This window comes from Physeter macrocephalus, chromosome 14 (genome assembly GCF_002837175.3).
Source record: "Physeter macrocephalus isolate SW-GA chromosome 14, ASM283717v5, whole genome shotgun sequence".
NCBI lineage: Eukaryota > Metazoa > Chordata > Mammalia > Artiodactyla > Physeteridae > Physeter > Physeter macrocephalus.
In genome coordinates this window covers 83,170,259-83,192,726 of record NC_041227.1, presented here as the reverse complement: position 1 = coordinate 83,192,726, position 22,468 = coordinate 83,170,259, and the positions used below count along the sequence as shown (strand labels likewise).

General features: G+C 42.4%; 2 protein-coding genes across 2 annotated transcripts in view; one reads left to right on the top strand and one right to left on the bottom strand.

Annotated features, from left to right (window-relative positions):
* The window catches only part of PIGL (phosphatidylinositol glycan anchor biosynthesis class L), a 32,387-nt gene extending 28,959 nt beyond the window's left edge, over positions 1–3,428 (bottom strand). Inside the window, exon 1 of the mRNA XM_028499867.2 lies at positions 3,177–3,428. Within this exon, the coding sequence (XP_028355668.1) occupies positions 3,177–3,414 (238 nt within the window). The 5' untranslated portion in view covers positions 3,415–3,428. The remainder of the gene's footprint in view (positions 1–3,176) is intronic.
* Positions 3,429–3,808: 380 nt separating this feature from the next.
* Positions 3,809–22,468, top strand: part of NCOR1 (nuclear receptor corepressor 1) — a 163,875-nt gene continuing 145,215 nt past the window's right edge. Inside the window, exon 1 of the mRNA XM_024127921.3 lies at positions 3,809–3,896. The gene's annotated coding sequence lies outside the window, so the exon portion shown is untranslated. The remainder of the gene's footprint in view (positions 3,897–22,468) is intronic.

Here is a 22,468-nt window from a genome sequence, read left to right as displayed (position 1 = left end):
TTTTTTAATAACAGCTTGAGGAACTGGTATTTCGTGGAACATACACTGGGAATCAAAATGGTTACTTCCTTAACTGATACAGCAGCAAGGCAATGTGTGTGGGTGCAGTGGTTTAGAACAGGAAAGAGCCACTGGGTCCTGGCTCCTCTGTGTTCTAGCTGTTCACTTTGGTCAAGTTACCTAACTTCTTTGTGGTTCAGTTTCCACAGTTAAAAAATGGGAAAAAATAAATTATATATGCGTGTAATGCCTATCATAGGATTGCTGAGAGGATTAAATGAGCCACTAATAACAAAATACATTTTTTCCTGCTTCTCCCTACCCCTTAAAACTGGAGATGTAGCTAGAATGAGTTATTCAAATGAGTCCAAGACTTACTTATGCTTTTATTATTGCCCTCAATGGCTTGCCCCATTTCCTGTATACTTAAGTCCTATTTTTAAAGACCAGCTCAAAAGAAAAGCTCTTTGGAGAAGTTTCCTTAATCCAACTCCCTGAAACGAGAGTTGATGCTTTTCCCCATTTTGAGTCCACAGTCTTTTCTCTGTCAATTACAGCTTTCATTATGTTATATCACAAGTTATTAACTTCCTGTTTTTCAGGTTAGAATAAATCAGGAAGGTGGGTAATGTTTAGTCCGTACATTTTTTAAATGAGTTGGGGATTTTAAAAGTAATTTAAAAAATTACACGAGAAAACAATTTAAACAGAAAGTTGAATTCAGAGAAAATAATGAGAGACAACAACGAAGACACTGAGCTTTAGCATGTGTCAAAGGCGCGGTCTTATATTTTTTATTTTAAAAAATTTTGATTTCTGGTCCCAACCTACTAAAAAATAAGGAGAAATTTATTAAAGAATCCTGTGTACCTATAATACTTTGTAAATAAAATCCAGGCATCTTGTAACAAATTTTGCTTATAATTTGCTTCCCATAGTTGTAATATGAAACATAAATAAAATTAAAAGCAAACAAAAAAATGAGGCCATTACTTGCATATATTTGCAGTTAATATCCTTAAGAGCACAAACTGAGAAGAAAAGTGCTTAGATTGAAATTCTCAGTATTTATGAAAAATGGTTTAATCTTACTGGCAACAAAAGATTTTGAAGGAAAAAAATGTTAGTCAAATCAAGAAATATTATACATAAAGAGATTATTTGTAAGAGATAACCTGGGGGGAAAAAAACCCTAAATATATGTATAGTAAGGGATGACTGACTAAATTAAGGTTTATCTGTATGAAACCATTTAAAAGGCTATATATCTAGTTCTTATTAACATAGGTAAATATTTAAAATATAAGTTTCAGAAGGACATGGTCCTCACCTAGCTAGATTTCAGTTTTATTCCTAGGGCAGAGAATAAGTCCTGGCAGATAGACTTTTTTAATTAAAAACGTTTTTTTAATGAAGACTTTTTTTTAAAGAGCAGTTTTAGGTTCACAGCAAAATTGAGGGGAAGGTACAGAGAGTTTCCATATACTCCCTGCCCTCACACACGTACAGCCTCCCCCATTATCAGCATCTCCCACCAGATGGTACACTTGTTACAATCAATGAACCTACACTGACAAATAATAATCACCCAAAGTCCATGGTTTACATCAGGGTTCACTCCTGGTCTTGTACATTCTATGGGTTTGGACAACTGAATAATGACACGCATCCATCATTATATGATACCATACAGAGTGTTTTCACTGCCCTAAGAATCCTCTCTGCTCTGTGTATACATCCTTCCTCTCATCCCAACCCCCGATCCCCACTGATCTTTTTACTGTCTCCATAGTTTTGCCTTTTCCAGATTGTCACATAGTTGGAATCACACAGTACAAAGCCTTTTCAGATTGGCTTCTATCACTTAGTAATACGCATTTAAAATTCTTCCTTTTCATGGCTTGATAGCTCATTTCTTTTTTTTAAAACTTTTTAAATTTATTTTTTTGCTCATTTCTTTTTGCCTCTAATATTCCATTGTCTATATGGACCACAGTTTATTTATCCACTCACCTACTGAAGGACATCTCGGTTGCTTCCAAGTTTTGTCAATTATGAATAAAGCTTCTATAAACATCTGTGTGCAGGTTTTTGTGTGAACATGTTTTCAGTTCCTCTGGGTAAATACCAAGGAGGGCTATTACTGGATAGTTTGGTAAGGGTATGTTTAGGTTTGTAAGAGACTACCAAACTAACTGCCTTACAAAGTGGCTGAACCATTTTGCGTTCCCACCAACAATGAATGAGAGTACCTTGGCTCCACATCCTCACCAGCATTTGGTGTTGTCAGTGTTCCAGATTCTGGCCATTTTAATAGTGAGTAGTGCACAGAAATCTTTAATAAGTATTTGAGAAATTAATGAAAAGGTAATATTCGGTGAAAAATATAAAATCTTATAAAATGTGCTTATTGAGAAAAATCTGTATAGAAAAAGATCTGGTACGAAACAACCAAATGGGAAAGGAGGTCACTGGGCATTTGTTAAAAACAGCTTAATTGAGGTATGATTTTTACATACCATAAAATTCACCCATTATATATGTACACTTCAATTATTTCATTTCTACAGCTGTGCAATTACCACCATAACCCAGTATCATGGTCAATTTCTGTTTTCTCATTCCATCTTTTCTGTATGGTAAAGAAGGACTTAATTCTTTGAAAGGCCCCAGTGAAAGCTGGGTGGAGTTGAACTCTAAAATGACCTATAAGATTATTTTCTAGTCTAATGATCTCTCTCTTCAATTTGATACATGCATCTTTCTAGCACAAAGTGGACTGAAGGGTTGATCAGGCATGACACAGCCCACATTCTGTTTGGTCGTTATTCTTGGCCCTCCTGGAAATGAAAAGGTTCCACAGGATACTGATTACAGTCGCAGTTCCCAACGCGGATGTAGGTACTGAATGGAAGCGAATGTGAGCTCCCGGATCCAGCTAGCGGAGAGCGGAGCTCGCACGCCGCCCACGCCTCCCAACGCACCTGGGAAGCCGGCCCTACAGCCCTCAGGCTGGGGCCACCGATTCTCGGTGAAGCGCCCGTTGAAGGGACCTCCAGTGTATTCACCTGGCTCCCTACGACAGAGACCCCTCCGGGCAGAAGTCGACTGAGACAGGTTGGCGCCTAAATGCCTTCCCAGCCCCAGCTCCCCGCGCCCCGCCTACAGCTTCCTACCTGCGGAGAAGCAGAGCAGGGACACCTGGTGCCGCAGGCGGGCCAAGCCTAGAACGGTGGGAGCAAAGAACATGGCTTCATCGTCGGGGTGCGCGGTCACCAACAGAGTCCGGCTTCCGCCTCCCGGCAGGCCAGCCTGCTCCGAACTCTTCATTCGCTCCCAGGAGTCCCAAACCCAGAGGAAGCCCAGTGCCAGGACGGCCGCAGCCACACACAGCAGCAGACCCACCACCTCCATGCCCTGAGGAGGCACTGCGCCTGCGCAGGAGGGGAGGCGGCCTCCGGGCCAGCTCCGGCGGGAGACCAGCGCTCGCGGAAACCGCGTTCCGAGTGGAAATCCGTCCGGTTACCCTGCTCCAACGGCCGGAGGCTTTAAGCGTCGGGCTGTGTGCTCTGACACGGACGCCTCCCAGCCCCTCTTCACGGGCTGCCGCTACTTTACGCGGCCTTTACGAGCTCTCGTGCCCGCTCGGTTTCAGGGCTGAGCCGGCCCCCTTGCCGTCCACACAGTACTTAAGGAGAAGCGTCTGAAAAGAACCCTCAACATCTTCAGTGCGAGTTCCTCCTGTCTTTACGTCACCATTTTATCACTCATTTCTTAAAACCTGGACTTTCTCGTAATTATCCGGGTGAACACCGACTTTGTTTCTCCTCCCTAATTCTGGGATGTGGAGTGGCGGCTTCTCTAAAGGAAAAGTATGCGGTGGCGAGGCCCGTCCGGTCAGTTCCCTGGGAGCGTGAGGCCGAGAGCGCACTTGGCGGGCGCGGGGGCCCGGGCTCCTCGGAGGGGCCGGAGGGAGGGCCGGCTTCACGGGCGGGTCGGCCTTGCGCGGCCTTTCTGGCAGGCCCGCTGCGAATGCAGCCTGAGCCCGGGAAGCAGCTGCGCGGGTGGCCGCGCGCCCCCGGGCCCCCGCTTCCCTCCCGCCCTCAGCCCGGGCTCTCAGGCCCGGGGCGCGGCCTCGCGTCCTTCCCTTTCCCACGCCCGCGGGGAGCCCCGGGCGCGATGGGAGCGCCCTGGGTCCGCCGCCGGGCCGAGGGGGTACGCCAGGGGGCCGGGAAGTTCGGCCAGCTGAGGGAGTCGGCCTCCCAGCCTCCGGAAGGAGGAGGAGCCGGATATCATCTGGGCGAGCAGAGGGACAACGACAGTTTGAATGGAAGACATTTAGAAATCTAGACGAGAGGGTCGGGGAGTTCGGCCAGCGGAGGGAGTCGGCCTCCCAGCCTCCGGAAGGAGGAGGAGCCGGAGCAGCCTCAGCCGCGGCCGCCGGGCCGGGGGGTGGGGGGGCGGAGGAGAGGGGTTGAATCAAGATGGCGGCCGAGGTGGCGAAGCAGCAGCGGCGGCGGCGACTGGAGTGAGCGCCCGGCTCGCCGCGCCGACCAGGGCCCGGGCAGGGCCGCGCGCGGGGCCGCGTCCTGCCCCTCAGGCCCGGGGCCGCGTCGGCCGCCGCGCTTCGTCGGCTCCCGGTGAGTAGGCCCGGCGCCCGCAGTCCGGCCTCCGGGCCCCCGCTAGCCCGGGGCCGCCGAGGGCTCCGGGGCACCGGCCGCAGGGGAGGCTTTCCGGCCGGCGAGGGGCGTCGTGGGCCCGGCGGCTCGGGACCCGCCCAGCCGCCGGCCTCTTGCCCTCGGCGGCCGGGGCGAGCCGGGCGCGGCGGGGAGCGGGGCCGGGAGAGCGGGGGAGGCTCATGGAGTTTGGAGGAAGAATGGGCTGCGGCCGGGCCGGGGCGCCCAGGGTGTCCTGCGGGGAGCGGGCTGCGGGGCCCGAGGCGGGCGCGGGCCAGGGCCGCGGGTGGGGCCGGCGCAGGTGGCGGCCTGTTCTTCCTCCGGGGTGGAGTTAGTGGCTGCCCGGGAGTGTGCAAGGGGTCAGGGCGGGTGACAGCGGTGGACAAGTGCCTGAGGAGCAAACTAGTTCACCTTTGCGACCAAACCACTTGGGGTGTAATGGCGAAGGGAGGGCGGGGGAGACGGTGGAGATCGGAACCCGGTACCTTCTGCCTTTTTTATCGTTGCTGTTTAATGTGAATTCTCTTTTGGGGGGAGGAAAGATTCGAGAAACTGTAATTGAGAAGCCGGTCTTAGTGGCGAGGAGACTGAATTCTTCGAATTAGCCGGATTAGGTATAGTCGTGTATTAAAGGTGGGGGTGGGAATAGGTGATATTTGTGAAAAGTGTTTGCTCCGAGAGTGTCAGTTTTCTTTTACCCATGTTGCATGCTACAGTGCCGCTTCTCCAGAGTTACCCTTGGAGAGTAGAGGTGTGGGTGATTCTAATCTTTGGGATTAGCGTTTTCACCTGCATCAGATTTGCTTCCCTAAGTATATCCTAATTGTACTTAAATTTACATTCCTTGCGTGCACCTTGGTGAGGCGGTGACTGGAGGCGGAACGTTGCGTGAAGAGCAGCAGGCCTGGGATTTTAAAATGCCTACGAATATTCATTCATTCGTTCAACATGTCGTGATCAATAACTGCGGCTGATAGGTCACATGTGACTCTCTCTTGGATAACTGAAGAGTTGATGGCATTATTTAATTTTTAATAGTTTTTGAAAATGTTCTGATGTATCCTTTCATAAAGGTATTTATTGGCAGAACTAACTTGCCCGGTCTCAGGAGCAGACCAATTTTAGAATATTATTTAGACATGGGTGAAGATTACAGAAGAAATAAGCAAGTTGTTGCAGAAAGAAACGTTGTCTTTATTTTCTCATTCTGTTAAAATCCAGTGGAGGTTTATTTATGTATTTTAATATTTATAGTACACAGTCGCTTTGCCTTGCTTTAAGCACACCTGTTAATGGAAATCAAGGTTAACACACACATGTATATAAATAATATGCACATACATACATAAGGATGTGATTACTTGCAGTACCAAAATACTCTTTCCTTTTACAAAAGGCTTGCCATATGTTGGACTCCTACCCCAGAGAAAATATAATACAAAGAGTCCTGATTTCCTCCCTTAACTGTGTCATTTTGGAACATGATGAGTCTTTTTCTGCTTGTTTCCTCATCTATGATAGCAGGAAAACATCTGGTCTCCTAGGTTGCTGTTGTGAGCCTAAAAAAGCTGTTATGAAATTGCGTTACAGAGATCGTAAAGGTTATATTTCTGTGCCAGAGTAACAGCTCCCTCTTCTCTCCTGAAATGCTTTTAGCTGCACATCTCCTCTCATGGCATTTACACTTTCTACCTTGTGTTTAGGTACGTACCTGTTTTATCTCCTATTGAGGGCGGGATGGGCCCTTCTCTGACTTTATCTTGAAGGCACTGCCTAGGATATTGACACTGCAAATGTTTATTGAACGAATAAACATTGTATTCTAATTAGGGAAATGTGTTCACATTACAGCTTACCAAATACACCTGCTAACCTGCTGTGACATATTTATATAGCTGTGATTCTCTCCATGACCTATGAGGAATAAATTTTTTAAAAGTAAATTTATTTATTTATTTATTTATTTTTGGCTGCATTGATTGGGTCTGTTGCTGCGCACGGGATTTCTCTAGTTGCGGTGCGTGGGCTTCTCTTGTGGAGCATGGGCTCCAGGTGCACGGGCTTCAGTAGTTGTGGCTCATGGGCTCAGTATCTGTGGCTCGCGGGCTCTAGAGTGCAGGCTCAGTAGTTGTGGCGCACGGGCTTAGTTGCTCCGCAGCATGTGGGATTTTCCTGGACCAGGGCTCGAACCCGTGTCGCCTGCATTGGCAGGCCGATTCTTAACCACCGTGCCACCAGGGAAGCCCAGGAATAAATATTTTTAACTGGGTGTCTTGTTGGATTTAATCATATAGTAAAACTTAAGAATTTGCCCTGCCCACATAATTTTTTTAAAAAGCACAGAATGCTCAAAATTAACTATCTTTCTTTGAATTTGAGTAAAATTTGTTCCAAGGCCAAGCATATTTGGATTAATCAAGTTATTTTTAAGCTTTTTGTTTTGTTTTTTTTTTTTGGTAAATTTTGTGAAGTGAGAGGTTGTCTTGCCATTGTTATCTGCAGGAGAAAAGCAGAGGCCTTTCAATATGCCAGGGATTGATGTAGGTAAATGTCAGGCTATTTGTTACTCAGGTTTTTTTGTGTTTGTTTTGTTGTTCAGTTTTAACTGTATTTTGTGACCTGTCTTAATTGCAATTTCAAATTCTTAACTGATGTCTGAGAATGGTAGAGATCTCAAATACTTAGTTACTTCCTTGTGTTCATTTACTTCAGAGACTGGATTTTACTGGAATACGGTACAAAGGTTGTCAGAATTTATTATGTTTGGACTTATCTGTTGGTGTGTAGTTCATTCACTTGTTCAACCAGTGTGGCATGCCTTATGTTTACGGCATGTTACTGCATTCTATAAAAGTATAAAATTGACCAGATCAGTTACATGCACAGAGAACTCAGTCTGTAGATTGATACTTTGTCCTTTTCGGGTTTAATGTTGCAAAAGTCCATTTAGATAGAATATTATTATTATGTTTCCTCCTGGGAACCAGGCATCCCCACAGCCTCATACTCCTTGACAGGTGGGTCTAGAGCTGCCCATTCCAGCCTCCTCTGACTTCAAGCCCAGCTTCTTCTCCTGATCAGTCCAGCTCGGGGTGACTTGGCGTCTCCTGTCATGCTGCCCTGTCCCTTTAATTGTATTATTGATTTAGTCTTTTTATTTTATGGCTGTTTAATTTCCCTGGTATTTATGGCCTGTTTTCCCGCAACTAAATTGTGAGGATCTCTGAAGAGCAAAGGTCTCACATTTCTTTGAGTTTCTCAGTGCACCTGGTTTGAAGCCATGCCAGTATTGCTGCTCAAAAGAGTTTGAGAATTCTATCTTAATAAATAGCAATTTAATAAAGAGTATCAAATCTTGTGTTAGATACCCCTAAGGAAAAGAAAAAAAAGAAAGAAAACATTGGTTTTCTATCAGGACTCCTTAGAAGCATTGAAAAGCTATGAAAGCTTCTGTCATGTAGCAATAACTGTATGTAGAGCATCTGTTTTTTATTTTGGTATTATTGTGATGGTGGTTTTCCATGAACATTTTTACTGTTCTACCATTTTTTTCTACCCCAGAAGCTTGTAAGCTCGTGTGGTCAAAATATTACTTGGATGTTACTTGGATTGTTTTCAGATACAACATTTTTTGGGGGGGGTGGGGCTCCTCTTTGCCTGTGAAAATGAGACCATACAAAGCCATGAGAATGTTCCTGGGGAGCTCTTCAGTTTGATTCTTCCATGTGTGCTGCTGTTACTTTTATTTAATAATAATCTCAAAGACAAGTCTGAATTGGTTAAAATAAAATGCTCATAATTTATAGAGTTACAGAATGTAGAGTCATGTAGATTATCTAGTCTTACTTGTTTTACTGGTGAATAAACTGAGGGTCACTGAATTGAAGGGGTCTGGCCTAAATTGTTACTGTTGGCCAGTAGCAGAATACAGTCTTCTGCCTTCCAGGGTAGCTCCTTCTGGGACACCGTATCATCCGTGGGGCGAGTCAGTGTGATGATTGACTGCTACTTAAAACAAAAACTGGGGCGGGTGGGGAGTGAGCGATCAGTCACTCCGCTTAGATGTTGGGTTTAGGTACTTCCCTAACTTTACATTTCTGCAGTGAAAATATAGCTTGAAAAAAATTGGTATTGATCTACATTAGTAACATGATCACCGGGAATTATGTTTCATTTTTAATCTGCTATGATGATTGTCTGCTTAAACAGAAATGTCTTTAAGGTTATCTGGACCTAGTGATGTTTCATGGAATTTAAGTGTTACAATGATGGAAATTTTATTATGCCAATGGTTAGGTACCTCTGAGATACAAATAGATAGGTTAAATTATTTTATATATTAGTTATTGCTTGCTTCACTTACTCTCAAACTTCTGGATTTTTTTTTTTCTTTTAAAGTGTGAGAAACTTCAATTGTTATATGAAAGCTTAGATAAATAGTGTAAACATGAACTATCTTTTTAATGCCATGTTGAAAAGCTCATATATAATGTTAGTTTTCGATAGGTACTCATGCCATAAAATTTATTTTAAAGGAAAAGGCGTAGTATTCTTTTTAAACTAATGTCCTCACATGAATACTGAAGCATGGCATGTGTGTTTTTTAATAAATTTTATTTATTTTTAAATTTATATTTGGCTGCGTTGGGTCTTCGTTGCTGCGTGTGGGCTTTCTGTAGTTGCCACGCGCGGGGGCTACTCTTCATTGCGGTGCACAGGCTTCTCATTGCGATGGCTTCTCTTGTTGCGGAGCACAGGCTCTAGGCTAGCGGGCTCAGTAGTTGTGGCTCGCGGGCTCTAGAGCGCAGGCTCAGTAGTTGTGGCGCACGGGCTTAGCTGCTCTGCGGCGCGTGGGATCTTCCTGGACCAGGGCTCGAGACCACGTCCCCTGCATTGGCAGGCTGATTCTTAACCACTGTGCCACCAGGGAAGTCCCATAGCATGTTTTTTTATTCCACTTGGGCTGTTAAATAATATGCCTCTTTTGTGTTGCATTAAGAAGGGTTTTTTCTCATTCTGTGCACTTTTCTGGAATGCTATTTCCCTACCTTACTTTTCCAAACTCTACCGCACCTACATACTGCCTATTTTTTGAGGGGTTTTGAGCACGTATCACTTCATCCAGGAAGTCAGTCTCCCTCCTCCTCCCTCTTCTCTGAAGAAAAGTGTTTTATGGTCTGGAAATTCTTAATGCCTCACTTACGCCTCTGCTATAACGTCATAGTTATTTACGTGCATGCACGCTTAGTCCCCACTAGACCATAAGCCCGTTGTGGGCACGTCTGTGTCTCAGTTATTTTTTGATCCTTCCCCTGCCCCCACTCCCAGAATAACACTCTGTCCCCAGGAATGGTGTCGTAGAAATTTGTTGAATGCATGAAAAGCAGCCCAGCTGCTGGAGTTACTTGGTGCAGCTGTGGAAGCCTACGGATACACATGTGGGAACTTGATGGTGAGTAGCTTTGGAAATAAAAAAACAGGTAGAAATTCACCAGTGTCAGTGAGATAAAATGTCTTTTATCAGTGAATTAGTAAAGCATTTCTTTAAAAAAGTATTTCTCTCAGTTTCCTGGGATTTTTGGGAGAAAGAGAAAGTAAGCGCAGAATCAGTTCATCTCAGATTATTTGTATTTCCAGGTAATATTAGAACAAAAATGTGTTAATTTATATATGCAGGGAACTTTGGAGTTCAGTGCTAGGGAAAAAATGTGAATTTAGGAATAGTTGGTTTATAGGATTATTATAAAATCCCTTTGAAGGGATCCCTTTGAAAGAATAGTACTTGATTAGTTTTATATCAAAAATTAAATTTTTGAGTAGATTAGTCAAGAACAAAGGAAGAGAAAAGTTAAGATTACCAAATTATTTTGATCCCTGCCCCCCGCCGGCAGTTTCTATTTGAGGAATAAAGTTTGGAGTGTTTTTCTGTTTTGTTTTGTTTTTTCTTCGTTACACACAAACTGAAATTAAACCAGAATAAATTGAGGTTACATTTTTTTAGGAAATTTGACTAAGTTGTTAGGAGGGCCATAACCTTTATGGTTACAGATTGCCTCTCCCCCCCCCCCCTTCCTTTATTTAACTGATAGGCTCTTTTCTTGACATTTTTGTTGTCATACACAGTTTAGCATCAGAGTTATCTGTTTTCGGCAGTTCATTTCCCTTGGCAATAGCGCAGGGATTTGTATAATTTTGAACTGTTTTAAGTAGTAATCATCATGCCTTTGAACTCCTGTTCAAAGACATTTAACTTTGTATTACTTTTGATTAAGTTCTTTTAATTCAGTTTTGAATAACAATAACTTTTAAGTATTGGGAATAAAATCAAAACTTGTGCTTTCTAGGAGTTACAGCCTAAAATATACACAGTGTAAATATACTAGAAGTAGGGAGTGTGTAGTCCATTAACTGAGTGTGTGTGTGTGTTTGTGTGTGAGTGTGAGAGAATGGGATGGGACGGGAGGGAGCGAAGGGGGGAGGGCATAAACTGAGCAGGAGGGGAGGGGTGGAAGAAGTTACTCTGTATTTACACAAAACCATTTTAATGAGCGAAGGGGATATGTTATTTTGAAATCTTTACTTGTCTTTTATTTATTATAAGTAATACATTATTTTACGGAAGTACAATATGGAAGTATATAAAGAAATTGAAAGCACCACTTCCTAGATGTAATTTGCTAAGTGTTGTATATTCGTTCAGGTTTTTTTTTTTCTTTTTTCCTGTGTGTATGTAATTTTCTGTATTATGGGACCATGATATGCTGTTCTTGTGTATACTGCTGTTCCGTGTGGGTATTTTTAGAGCTACTTCTATCATTAACAGTTACATAGTATTCCACTTATAAAAAGAAAACACTATAATTTGTTTAATCAGTTTCCGGCCAGTAGTGTTTTGTCAGAAAAACAAAGCTGTAGTGAATTATTTGTGTGTGTGTGTGTGTGTGTGTGTATTTATTTTGTATATTTATGCAAGCAGCTTTGTAGCATAGATTTCTAAAGTAGTGTTGCAGATATATGAATAGTGTAGATTTGGATGGATATTGTCACAGTGTACGGGTATGCCGCAGACCCTGGCCAGCACTGGCTATTACACATTAACGCATTTTGCCAATTTAAGAAGTGGAAAAAGGGACTTCCCTGGTGGCACAGTGGTTAAGAATCTGCCTCCCAGTGCAGGGGACATGTGTTTGATCCCTGGACCAGGAGGATCCCACATGCCGGGGAGCAACTAAGCCCCTGCGCCACAACTACTGAGCCTGCGCTCTGGAGCCCGTCAGCCACAACTACTGAAGCCCGAGCTCCTAGAGCCTGTGCTCTGCAACAAGAGAAGTCACTGCAATGAGAAGACCGCGTACCGCAACGAAGAGTAGCCCCCGATCGCCGCAACTAGAGAAAGCGCACGCACAGCAACGAAGACCCAATACAGCCAAAAAATAAATTAATTAAAAAAAAAAAGTGGAAGAAAAAAGTTATTCTAATTGGCCTTTATCAATCACTACTGCCGCTGAACATTTTTTAATGAAGGGAGTTGTATTTCTTTTAGAAATTATCTGCTTTTGTTCTTTGGTTATTTTTTGATGGTATTATTGGTGCTTTTCAGATTGATTTGAAGAGCTGTTTACATATTAGGGTATTCACTTTTTACGTATGTGCACATCCCCCTACCCCCCAGCTGTTCTTTTGTAGTATTACATAGTCATATATCCAACTGGGACTGTGCTGGCTATGTGACCTTGGGCAGTTTACTTAACCTCTCTAAGCCTTAATTTCCTTATTTGTAGAATGGAAATGGAGATAATGTAAATAACATTTAGCATAGTGGCTGGAACACGGTAAGTAAAAATTCTAAATGTTAGCTGTTTTCATTATTGGTCTGTATATGGCTTCTGAGTTTCATGCTCTGCTTAGACCTTCCTTAGTCTAAAATTTAAAATATCCATCTATTAAACTGAAAAAGCAAAGTGAGGAATATTAAGTATAGTATGCTACTGCTTGTTTTAAAGAGGAAAAATAATGTGTACATATTTGCTTTTATATCAGAATATTTCTGAAACAAAACCTAAGAAACTGGTATTCCTTGTTGCTTGCTGTAGGATGGAGAACTGAGAGGCACATGAGTGAGAGACTTGATTGGTTTTTTTTTTGTTTTGTTTTGTTTTTTTTGGCTGTGTTGGGTCTTTGTTGCTGTATGCAGGCTTTCTCTAGCTGCTGAGAGCAGGGGCTACTCTTCGTTGCAGTGCGCTGGCTTTTCATCGCGGTGGCTTCTCGTTGCGGAGCATGGGCTCTAGGCACATGGGCTTCAGTAGTTGTGGCACGCGGGTTCAGTAGTTGTGGCTTGCAGACTCAAGAGCGCAGGCTCAGTAGTTGTGGTGCATGGGCTTAGTTGCTCTGCGGCATATGGGATCTTCCTGGACCAGGGCTCGAACCCGTGTCCCCTGCATTGGCAGGCGGATTCTTAACCACTGTGCCCCCAGGGAAGTCCCTTGATTGTATTTTTAAAACAAATAAGTCTTTTTTTTTTTTTTTTTTTCTTCAGTACGCGGACCTCTCACTGCCGTGGCCTCTCCCGTTGCGGAGCACAGGCTCCAGACGCGCAGGCTCGGCGGCCATGGCTCACGGGCCCAGCCGCTCCGCGGCATGTGGGATCTTCCGGGACCGGGGCACGAACCCGTGTCCCCTGCATCGGCAGGCGGACTCTCAACCACTGCGCCACCAGGGAAGCCCTCTTTTCCTTTTTTTAAACTTCTAATTTTTGGGGTCCATCTGGAATTCATTTCTAGTATAGGACATGAGGTAGACATATATTTTGGGGGGATAGAGGTGTGTATGTTTTTTTCCCCTGAAGTAACCAGTTGTGTCAGCACCATTTGGTGAATAATCCAGCCTTTGCCCCAGTTACCAGATTTGCACCTTTTATCAATTTACTAAATATGTTTAGAACTGTTTCTAATCTGTTATGTTTTCTTGATATATGTTATCATATCCTTTAAATTACTGTTGTTTTATAATTTTAATACTGGTAGGGTTAGTCATCTGTTCATTACTCTTTTTTTTTTTTTTTTTTTTTCAGACTTTGGCAGTTCTGGTCTATGTATTCTTCTGGATGAACTTTAGAATCATTCTGTGAGGTTCAAAAAGAAATCTTGCTGAGATTTTTATGGGGAATACTGAATAGTGATTGGCAATACTGAATTCATAGGTTAATTTTAGGAAAATTGACACCTTTGTGTACTTCCTATCCTTTTGTTCAAACAGACTTTTATGTTCTTCAGTAGATTTTCAAACTTTCCTTCAAATAAGTTCTGCACTTCTTGTTTCTTTTGTCCAACAAATATAGTAGGGAATCAAACAGGGAGTTTATATTCTAGTGGGGGAAGACAGTATAAGTAAAACAAACGAGTGCATTTCAGATTATGATTAATCTATAGAAGAACAAAAAGGATAACTGGAGGGTGGCTGGGAAAGGCCCTTCTGAGAAGATGGCATTTGAGCTGAGACCTAATTTTGAGGAGTCCTCGGCCCCAAGGGTGAGCCAGGAAGAGCATTCCAGGCAGAGAGTAAAGAAGGACAAAGGCCTGAGTCAAGGAAGGGCCTGGCCATGGGTGAGGGAGCTGGAAGGAAGCTCCTTGTGGCCTCCTGAGCAGTTGGGGGGGCGGGTGGGAGCTCCTGGGCCACAGCGAGGAGTTCAGATTCTGTTTGAAGTGCGTGGCAGATCCTGAGGAGTCTTGAGCAGAAGAGTGACGTGTTCTATTTATGGTTTAAAAAACATTTGGCTTTTTGAGTGGAGAAAGTATTGACGTGGGAAGTCCAATTAGGAGTTTCTTGCAGCAAGAGATGAGGATGGGGTAGTCAAGATGGAGAAGCATGGGAGGCGTGGGGGCAGGGCGTGGAAGGAAGGCTAGAACCTGCTGTTGGAATGGGTGTGTTGAGAGCTAAGAACTGTTAGGTGCTGGGGAGGCCATGTGTGCAAAGAAGAGATGGTCCCTGCCCTCACAGGTCTCTGATGGTTTTGTTTATTATTATTATTTTTGTATAGAATTCAGTACCTTTTATGTCAGTTGCTTTTTTTTCTACTTTATTTTGGTATATACCTTAGAAGTAGAGTCTGTTCATTAGCCTTGTTTTATTTTGCTTCCTAACCTTTAGCAGTCTCTCTTAGCAGGTCAAAGGGGAGGCAGCAAAACATCTTTAAGATAGCTCTGAGCTAAGAAAATTACCTTGTAGAAGTTACTTAGCCTCTCCAACGCCTTACTTAGGGGTAATAGTGGAACTAGTGGTTTAGGTGAGCTTGTGCACACCATGCTCTCAGTACACTGCCGGGAATGTAGCAGAGGCTCAATAGATGGAGACTTGTTGTTGTTCTCCTTAGGTATTGTCATGTCTATTAATCCCAAGCATCCAAAGTTAAAAATTTTCTGATCTCAATACCCTGTTCTTTGTTTGTGTTGATGGAGGAGAGGGTTGGTAAATAGTTGTCCTTTTTTTTTTTTTTTTTTTAAAGTCTTTATTGAATTTGTTGCAGTATTGCCTCTGTTTCATGCTTTGGTTTTTTGCCTGCGAGGCATGCGGGATCCCAGCTCCCCGGCCAGGGATCAGACCCGCACCCCCCGCACTGGAAGGCGAAGTCCCAACCACTGGACCGCTAGGGGGGTCCCAATAGTTGTCCACTTTCACTTTGAAATATATTCATTCTTATAGCTGGAGTGAATATTGCTCAATTTAGAGAATTAGGTCAGTACAGTGCCGCGGTGCCCCAGGGTTCTCAGTCATGTGCCTGCTGCCTGCTGCCTTCTGCCTGCTGCTGCCGTCTTTGGAAACTTCTCCTTCCTCACCTTAGGTAGGGATAGAGTAGTGTTGTTGTTTTCACTGAAGAACTATTTATTGAATGTCTGTATTCTTAGGTTAATCAAATGATTATGCCCATATTAATGTGTTCCTTTCACTGTCATACTTTATCGGGGGTAGGGTAGTCTAAAATGTCTTTTTCTTTAGCTCCCCTTTATCTGTCCTCTAAGTGAGATGTCATTATGTCAAAAGAGGCCACAAATAAAACACCTTGTTAATGACATTCCCCCAGAGTAGCTCCTCCCCGCCCCGCAAAGGGAAGAATGCTTTAGATTATTTTACAGGAGAAATTCTATTCCAGTTTAGCACCACTCTGATCTCATACAAATTACAGAATTCACTTGGATGGTTCTAGCCTCTGTCTCCTCTCCTGGAGGCTGAACCCCGAGATAGGCTCAGATGGGCTTTTTCCAAACCTTCGCCAACCCAGAGACTCTTAGGTGGTTGGGACATCCCACGGGGTGGTCCTTGGCCTCCCTCTGCCTCCTGGGCTTTTGGAGTTGGACTAGAGCTGAACTGCTTTGTGAGAATTAGTGAGACCCGATTTGCCTCAGTTTAGTATCCAGTGTTTGGCACCTGCAGTGTCATAGAGGCCATTCCCCTATGCCATACTTTTGTATCGAAAAGTCTTATTTGATCATTTAAAAGAAAATTGAATTGTGTCCTTTTCCTGCTTTGGTGAAATGTGGACTTCACCTCTGTTGTGACCCTTGGTGGAGTCATTCTTGCTCATCTAAAGAGGCGCCTGTAGTCCTTCCACAGCGAAGTATATTTTTAGCTCTTTTTCCAAGACAGCTTAGGCCACCTTGAAAACCTATCCAAGTACATTTTGATTACGCAGAGATTGTAGGCCAAAAGCCAGGAGTTCCTGGGGAGAAAGGATTTGTTTTTTTTTGTTTTTTTGGTGTTTTTTTTTTCTTTAGAATTGCATTTGAAATATTGTTTTGCAAGATAAGTTTCCTGTTGAGTAAATTTGTGTGTGAGTATGTGTGTCTTTATTATGTTAATATGGGAAGATTCAAAGAGAAATTTAAATAGACTGATTTCATTTTACTGTATTTTATTACCTGTTTGCAAAACGTTGGAGGCTAGTTCTGAGTTTATCTCCAAAATTCAGATAAAGTGTGTGCTCGTCACTGACAACAATGACATCTGGTTTTAGTATATTATTTTCATCCTAGAATACAATTATATATGTTTATGATGCGAGGTTGTTGCACATAAAACCTTGACCAGGTTTCTTAAACATTTCACAGAATTTTTATAGTCCGTGAGTCAAGCATGTAACTGTGAGTTAATGAGTTTTGGAGCTATGAACTGAGCTTAAAATTGGAAACCGGCATTTAAGGTTTTCCCTTCCCCTTCAGCCTCCACTTTAAACCGATTCTTTTACTTCAGTTGTTTTCAAACTGTCAGGTGTTCTGTGGAGGTGTCTTGGTGAGCCAGGGCTGGAGTGAGGGTCGGAGGCAGGACGGGAATGGGGAGGGCACTGAAAAGACAGGTTTAGGTTCCCTGTTCTCTCTGAATCAGAGTATTTCTTCTTTGTGTATTTTATCCATTTGGCTTCCATGTAAGATGTTTGAGGAAAGAAAGAGCGCTGGTTAAACAAAGGTCTGAACTGTTGTGGTGTGTCTCATGGGTAAGTTTTGAGGAAGGAGGTGGTAGTGGGCTCCAAGCTGCAGTTCTTGTCACCAGAGGTAGGGCCCGCTTTGACCAATAAATTTGTATCCCAGTAAGGGCTAATCTCTAGTTTTGCTGATGTTTTGTTAGCACCTGTGGTGGGCTGATAGTAACTAACTTTAATTTATTGTTAAGATAATTCAAATTAAACTTCACTAAAATCACATGAGAAAACTGGAACATCATGAAGGATTGGTTATGATAAAAGGGAAACACGGACAAATGATTTGACTTATATTTGAGTGACATTGAATGTACGTGTTGAACTCAGGACTATCATGGCTGAAAATGAAAATAAAACAACCCGAAAACAACACTGTACTCTATAGATTTCTCATCATGTAGGCCACTGATGGAAAAAAATTTGGATGACCTTGAGCTAAGATCTTTCCTTTTGCCTCTCCATTCCATTTATAGCTTTATTTACTTAGGATGTCTGAGTTGGGAGGAGAGCTCAGAGACAGATCACCTAAGCATTTCTTAGGGGTGCAGATCAGAATTACTTGGAAAATGTATAAAATATTTGTGAACATTCATACAGTGAAATACATTACAGCAATAAAAAGAATGAAGAAGCTCTTTATGGACTCATGAAAATGATTGTCAAGATGTATTAAGATGTTAAGTAATAAAAGCAAGATATAGAACAGTGTATTATCTACTCTGCTCCCATTTATGTAGGGGTCAAAGTGTGTGTGTGTGTGTGTGTGTGTGTGTGTCTGTGTCTGTGTCTGTGTCTGTGTGTGTCTGTGTGTGAAGGCTGTTTCTAAAGGATACTCCAGAAACTAGTAACTTTGGTTGCCTTTCGGGAGGAGAACTGAGCAGAAGCTGGGGACAGGGTGAGAAGGAGATTTTTCTCTCTGCATTCTGTGGTACTTTGAGAAACTCTTAAACCTTACGTATAATATCTATTTCCAGAAACAAAAACAAAGCCCCCCCACCCCGTGTTGACTTTTCCCCTTCCACTAGCAAGTGCAGGTGTGTAGGAAGGGAGTGCTGCCCAGGTGTTTTTGTTTGTTTTGTTTTAATTAGGAAGGAATGGTTTATTTTTATTCATTTGTTTATTTTAAAAATTTATTTTATTTATTTATTTTTGGCTGTGTTGGGTCTGTGTTGCTTTGTGCAGGCTTTCTCTAGTTGCAGCAAGCGGTGGTTTCTCGTGGAACACGGGTGTAGGCGTGTGGGCTTCAGTAGTTGTGGCTCATGGGCTCTAGAGCGCAGGCTCAGTAGTTGTGGCGCACGGGCTTAGTTGCTCCGCGGCATGTGGGATCTTCCCGGACCAGGGCTCGAACCCGTGTCCCCTGCCTTGGCAGGCGGGTTCTTAACCGCTGCGCCGCCAGGGAAGCCCCTGGGTGATTTTGATGGGTGGTCTCACCGCACATCTCAGCTCCACAGAGTAGCTCACCACCTGCTGAGAAAGCTGCACAGCATCACAGAAAACACTAGCTTCTCCCATTTTTGCCGCTGACAACTTTGTGACATAGAGAAATGATTGAATTTCTCTGTGCTTCAGATTCCTGGTCTGTGAAAGCGCTGTTAGTTGGGCCTTGCGGGGGGAGCAGGCAGGAAGCAGTCTGGGAGGCGCTGGCCCTCTTTTGACCCCTACCCTGGCTGCTGCTGAGACAGCAGGAACAGTGCAGGGAGTAGTAGTAAGGATGGTAACATTTTAAAAGTTGCTTTCTCTTAAGTTTTCTTTTAAGGTTAGATTGAATGACAGTTCTCTAGAAAATTTTATTTTCTAAACCTAGCTGGGTAGGAATTTGGATCAAGTTGGCGCACTGAATTTTGCTCTCTTCCCAAATCCCTTAAGATGATGAAAAAGGAAAAGAAAACTTAAGCCGTGTGTCAATAATATATAGTATTGTTTTCTGCATTTCAAACATACGTATCATTCTACAAGTTGTTTTCACTAAGCTTTACTTTTTTTGAGGTTTATATGTATTGAAACATAGCTGTAGTTTATTCATTGTAACTGCTGTATAGTATTTTATCATATGAATATGGAATTTAAGCTGTCTTCAAATTTGCCTATTGCACTGCTGCAATAAATAGCCTTTTGTATGTACACACGAGTTTCTCTAGGGTATATCCTGAAATTGCTGGGTTGTAATAAGAATGATTCGCATTTCAGATTGTTGTGGAAAGGCAGACATGTTTAGTAAGGGTTTTGTTTGGATAATTAACTATCAAGTAGTAAAGAAAATACACCTAGACCCCTACCTTACCATTCTTTAGAAAAAAAATTTAGATGATTAAGGAGCTAAATGTATTAAAAAACTTTAAGAAGTATAAGAGGGGAAAGTAGAAGAATATTTGAAAATTGGGGGTAGAGAAGGTCTTCAGAAAGACTGAACAAGTTATGAATGCTGAAAGAAAATATTTGTAACGTAAGGTCGCACACCAGCAGTGTCCCCCACCCAGTCTCAGGCCTGGCTTCAGTCACCCTCTCCCTCACTCCCCCTCAGCATCCTTGCTTTGCCTTAGGGCTTCTCTAGTTTCTTTCCGTGGAATGCTCTTGTCTTTTCAAGGCTTTGACTCAAAAGTCATCTTAGAATATAATTTATTACCCAAACTGGGACCATTTTGAGAAGGAAATGGAGCATAGTTAATAACTGCACTGGGATAGTAGTTGTAAATTGGGTCTGTTTCAGGAAATCGGGGCATACGGTCATCCTAGCTGAGATTGGCTTTCTACCTGCCAGACATGTCTCCCTTTCCCTTCTCCCATCCTGTTTTATTTATAGCACTTTATCATAGTATTTTGTGGTCACTTATTGTCTATGTCACCTCAAGATAAGATGCCAGTCGTGGTCTCATTCTATGCCAGCATTTAGAGCTGTTGACACATAGTATATACTGTTCAGTAGATGTTAACTGAATACGTACATGGTATTTCTGCCTTTGGCCTTGAAGTCTTGTGAAGATGTGATAGACACATGAAAAATTGAGTAGTAGTGGTATATACAAATCATACTTATATAAAACAAAATGTTCTCATTTATAAGAACTGTTTTTTTGTGGCATGTTCTAAGTACAATTTTTCATTAGCTAAATTTCTTAAAAAACAATTTTCTAAGCTCGTATATTGGATATTTAGGACAGTTTCTTGAGAAACATCCTCAGGCATTCATCTTTGGATATATCTGTATTGAATAACCAAATGAATTTCTATAAGTGGAATTGCTGTGGTAGAGGATATGCATATTTTCAAGGCTGATGCTGTATAAATTGCCATTCTTCTTTAGGAAGCAATTTGTACCCATTTTACGTACACACCAGTAATGTGTGAAACAGTACCTTTTTCTCTAAACCCTCACCAGACACTAAGCATTATTTTTTAATATTTTGCCAGTTTCTTTGTTTTACTTTTCTGTCATTACTGAAGTTGACTTCATTAATTTTATTTCCTTTGTTAATCCCATATTTCTGTCATGTCATATTTCTGTTGTGATCATTTTTTCTTATTGATTTGTAAGATACATATGTATATGTATATCAGAATTTTGCTGTTGTGCTTTTTCTGGTTTGCGGTTTGCCATTTTAGGGTGTCTTTGTTTTACAGAAAAATTTTTTCTCTGTCAAAGATAACAATCTTGTTGTTTGTGCTTTTGGGGGTTGTGCTTAGGAGGGTGTCCTCTGTCCCTCGTTTGTATATGTGTTTCTGTTAGGTTTCTTGAAAGTCCTGCAAACGTTACCTGGTCTTTTGAAGGACCTCAGATTGGAAATCACTTGGGAATATCAGTGTCCTTAATTTTCTTGCCTTATCCTAAGCGTCAAGGAACAAATTAAAGGGACAAAAAGCTTTCTGGAGAGAGATTTAGGACAGAAACCTAAGACTGGATGCAGTAACTCTCTAATACTGTATTTCAGCAAAAAGATGTCTTTGCTTATAAGATGCTGTTATTTACCTCTAAGATTAAAGGAAAAGTACTACTCATGAAACCATAAAATGCTAGTGATTGTGGTATGGATATGGACTTCAGAGTTTTTAAGATGTGAACACGTGGGTATTAGAATTCATGAACTATGGAATATGTCAACTTGGACTGCAGCACAGTTGTTTATAAATCTGTGGTTGCATTGTATAGTTTTTTTGCTTGTTTGATTTTGGCTAGGTAATTTTTAAAAACTTTATTGAGATATAATTTATGTACCTTAAAATTCATCCATTTACAGTGTACAATTCAGTGGTTTTTTAATATATTAGAGATATGTGCAGATACCACTAAAGTCAAGTTTAGAACATTTTCATCACCTCAAAAAGAAACCCCAATACAAGGGAATATTATTCAGCCTTAGAAAGGAATGGAATTTTGATACATGCTAACACATGGATAAATCTTGAAGACTTCTGCTAAGTGAAATGAACCAGTCACAAAAGGACTGGTGACTCATATGATTCCACCTATATGAGGTCCTTAGAGCAGTCAAGTCCATAGAGACAGAAAGTAGAATGGTGGTTCCAGAGGCTGGAGGAGGGGATGGAGAGTTAGTGTTTACTGGGTGTAGAGGTTCTTTTGGGGAAGATGAAGATGCTCTGAAGATGGATGGCGTGATAGTTGCACAACAACGTGAATGTACATAATGCTACAGAAATGTGCACTTAAAAATGGCTAAAATGGTGAATTTTATGTTATGTATATTTTACAACAGTGAACAACAAAAAAAGAAACCCCATACACTTTAGCCATCACCTACTATTCCTCCACCCTACCCCATCCCACCATCCCTAAGCACCCACTAATATACTTTCGGTCGCTGTAGGTTTGGCTGTTCTGGACTTTCATATGAAAGGAATCATCAGTCACTATGATTGGCTTCTTTTATTTAGCATATATTTCAGAGTTTGTCTAAGCTGTAGCGTATATCAGTGCTTTGTTCTTTTTTGTGGCAGAATAATATTCCCTTGTATGAATATACCTGATTTTATCTATCTGTTCCTCCATTGATGGATGTGACATTTGGATTGTTCAAGGTTTGTATAGTTATTTTGGGACTTAACTTGAGATCTCATGATTCTAAGATGTAAAAACCTTCTCCACCTGTATTAAGCAAAGAGGGCTTACTGTGAGACTATGTAGGCAGTTTAACAGGTATCCAAGGAGAAAGAAAGAAATACAGCGCCTTCTCGTGGGGGCTGATTCAAGGAGTGTGAGCCTAGGCAGTTCCCAGTGTGTCTCGGGGGCCCTTCGAGGACTCTGGCCTCCACTTCTCTCTGCATCCTGTTCTGGTCTGTGTCTGGACTGGCGTCCTCTGCTCCCCTGTAA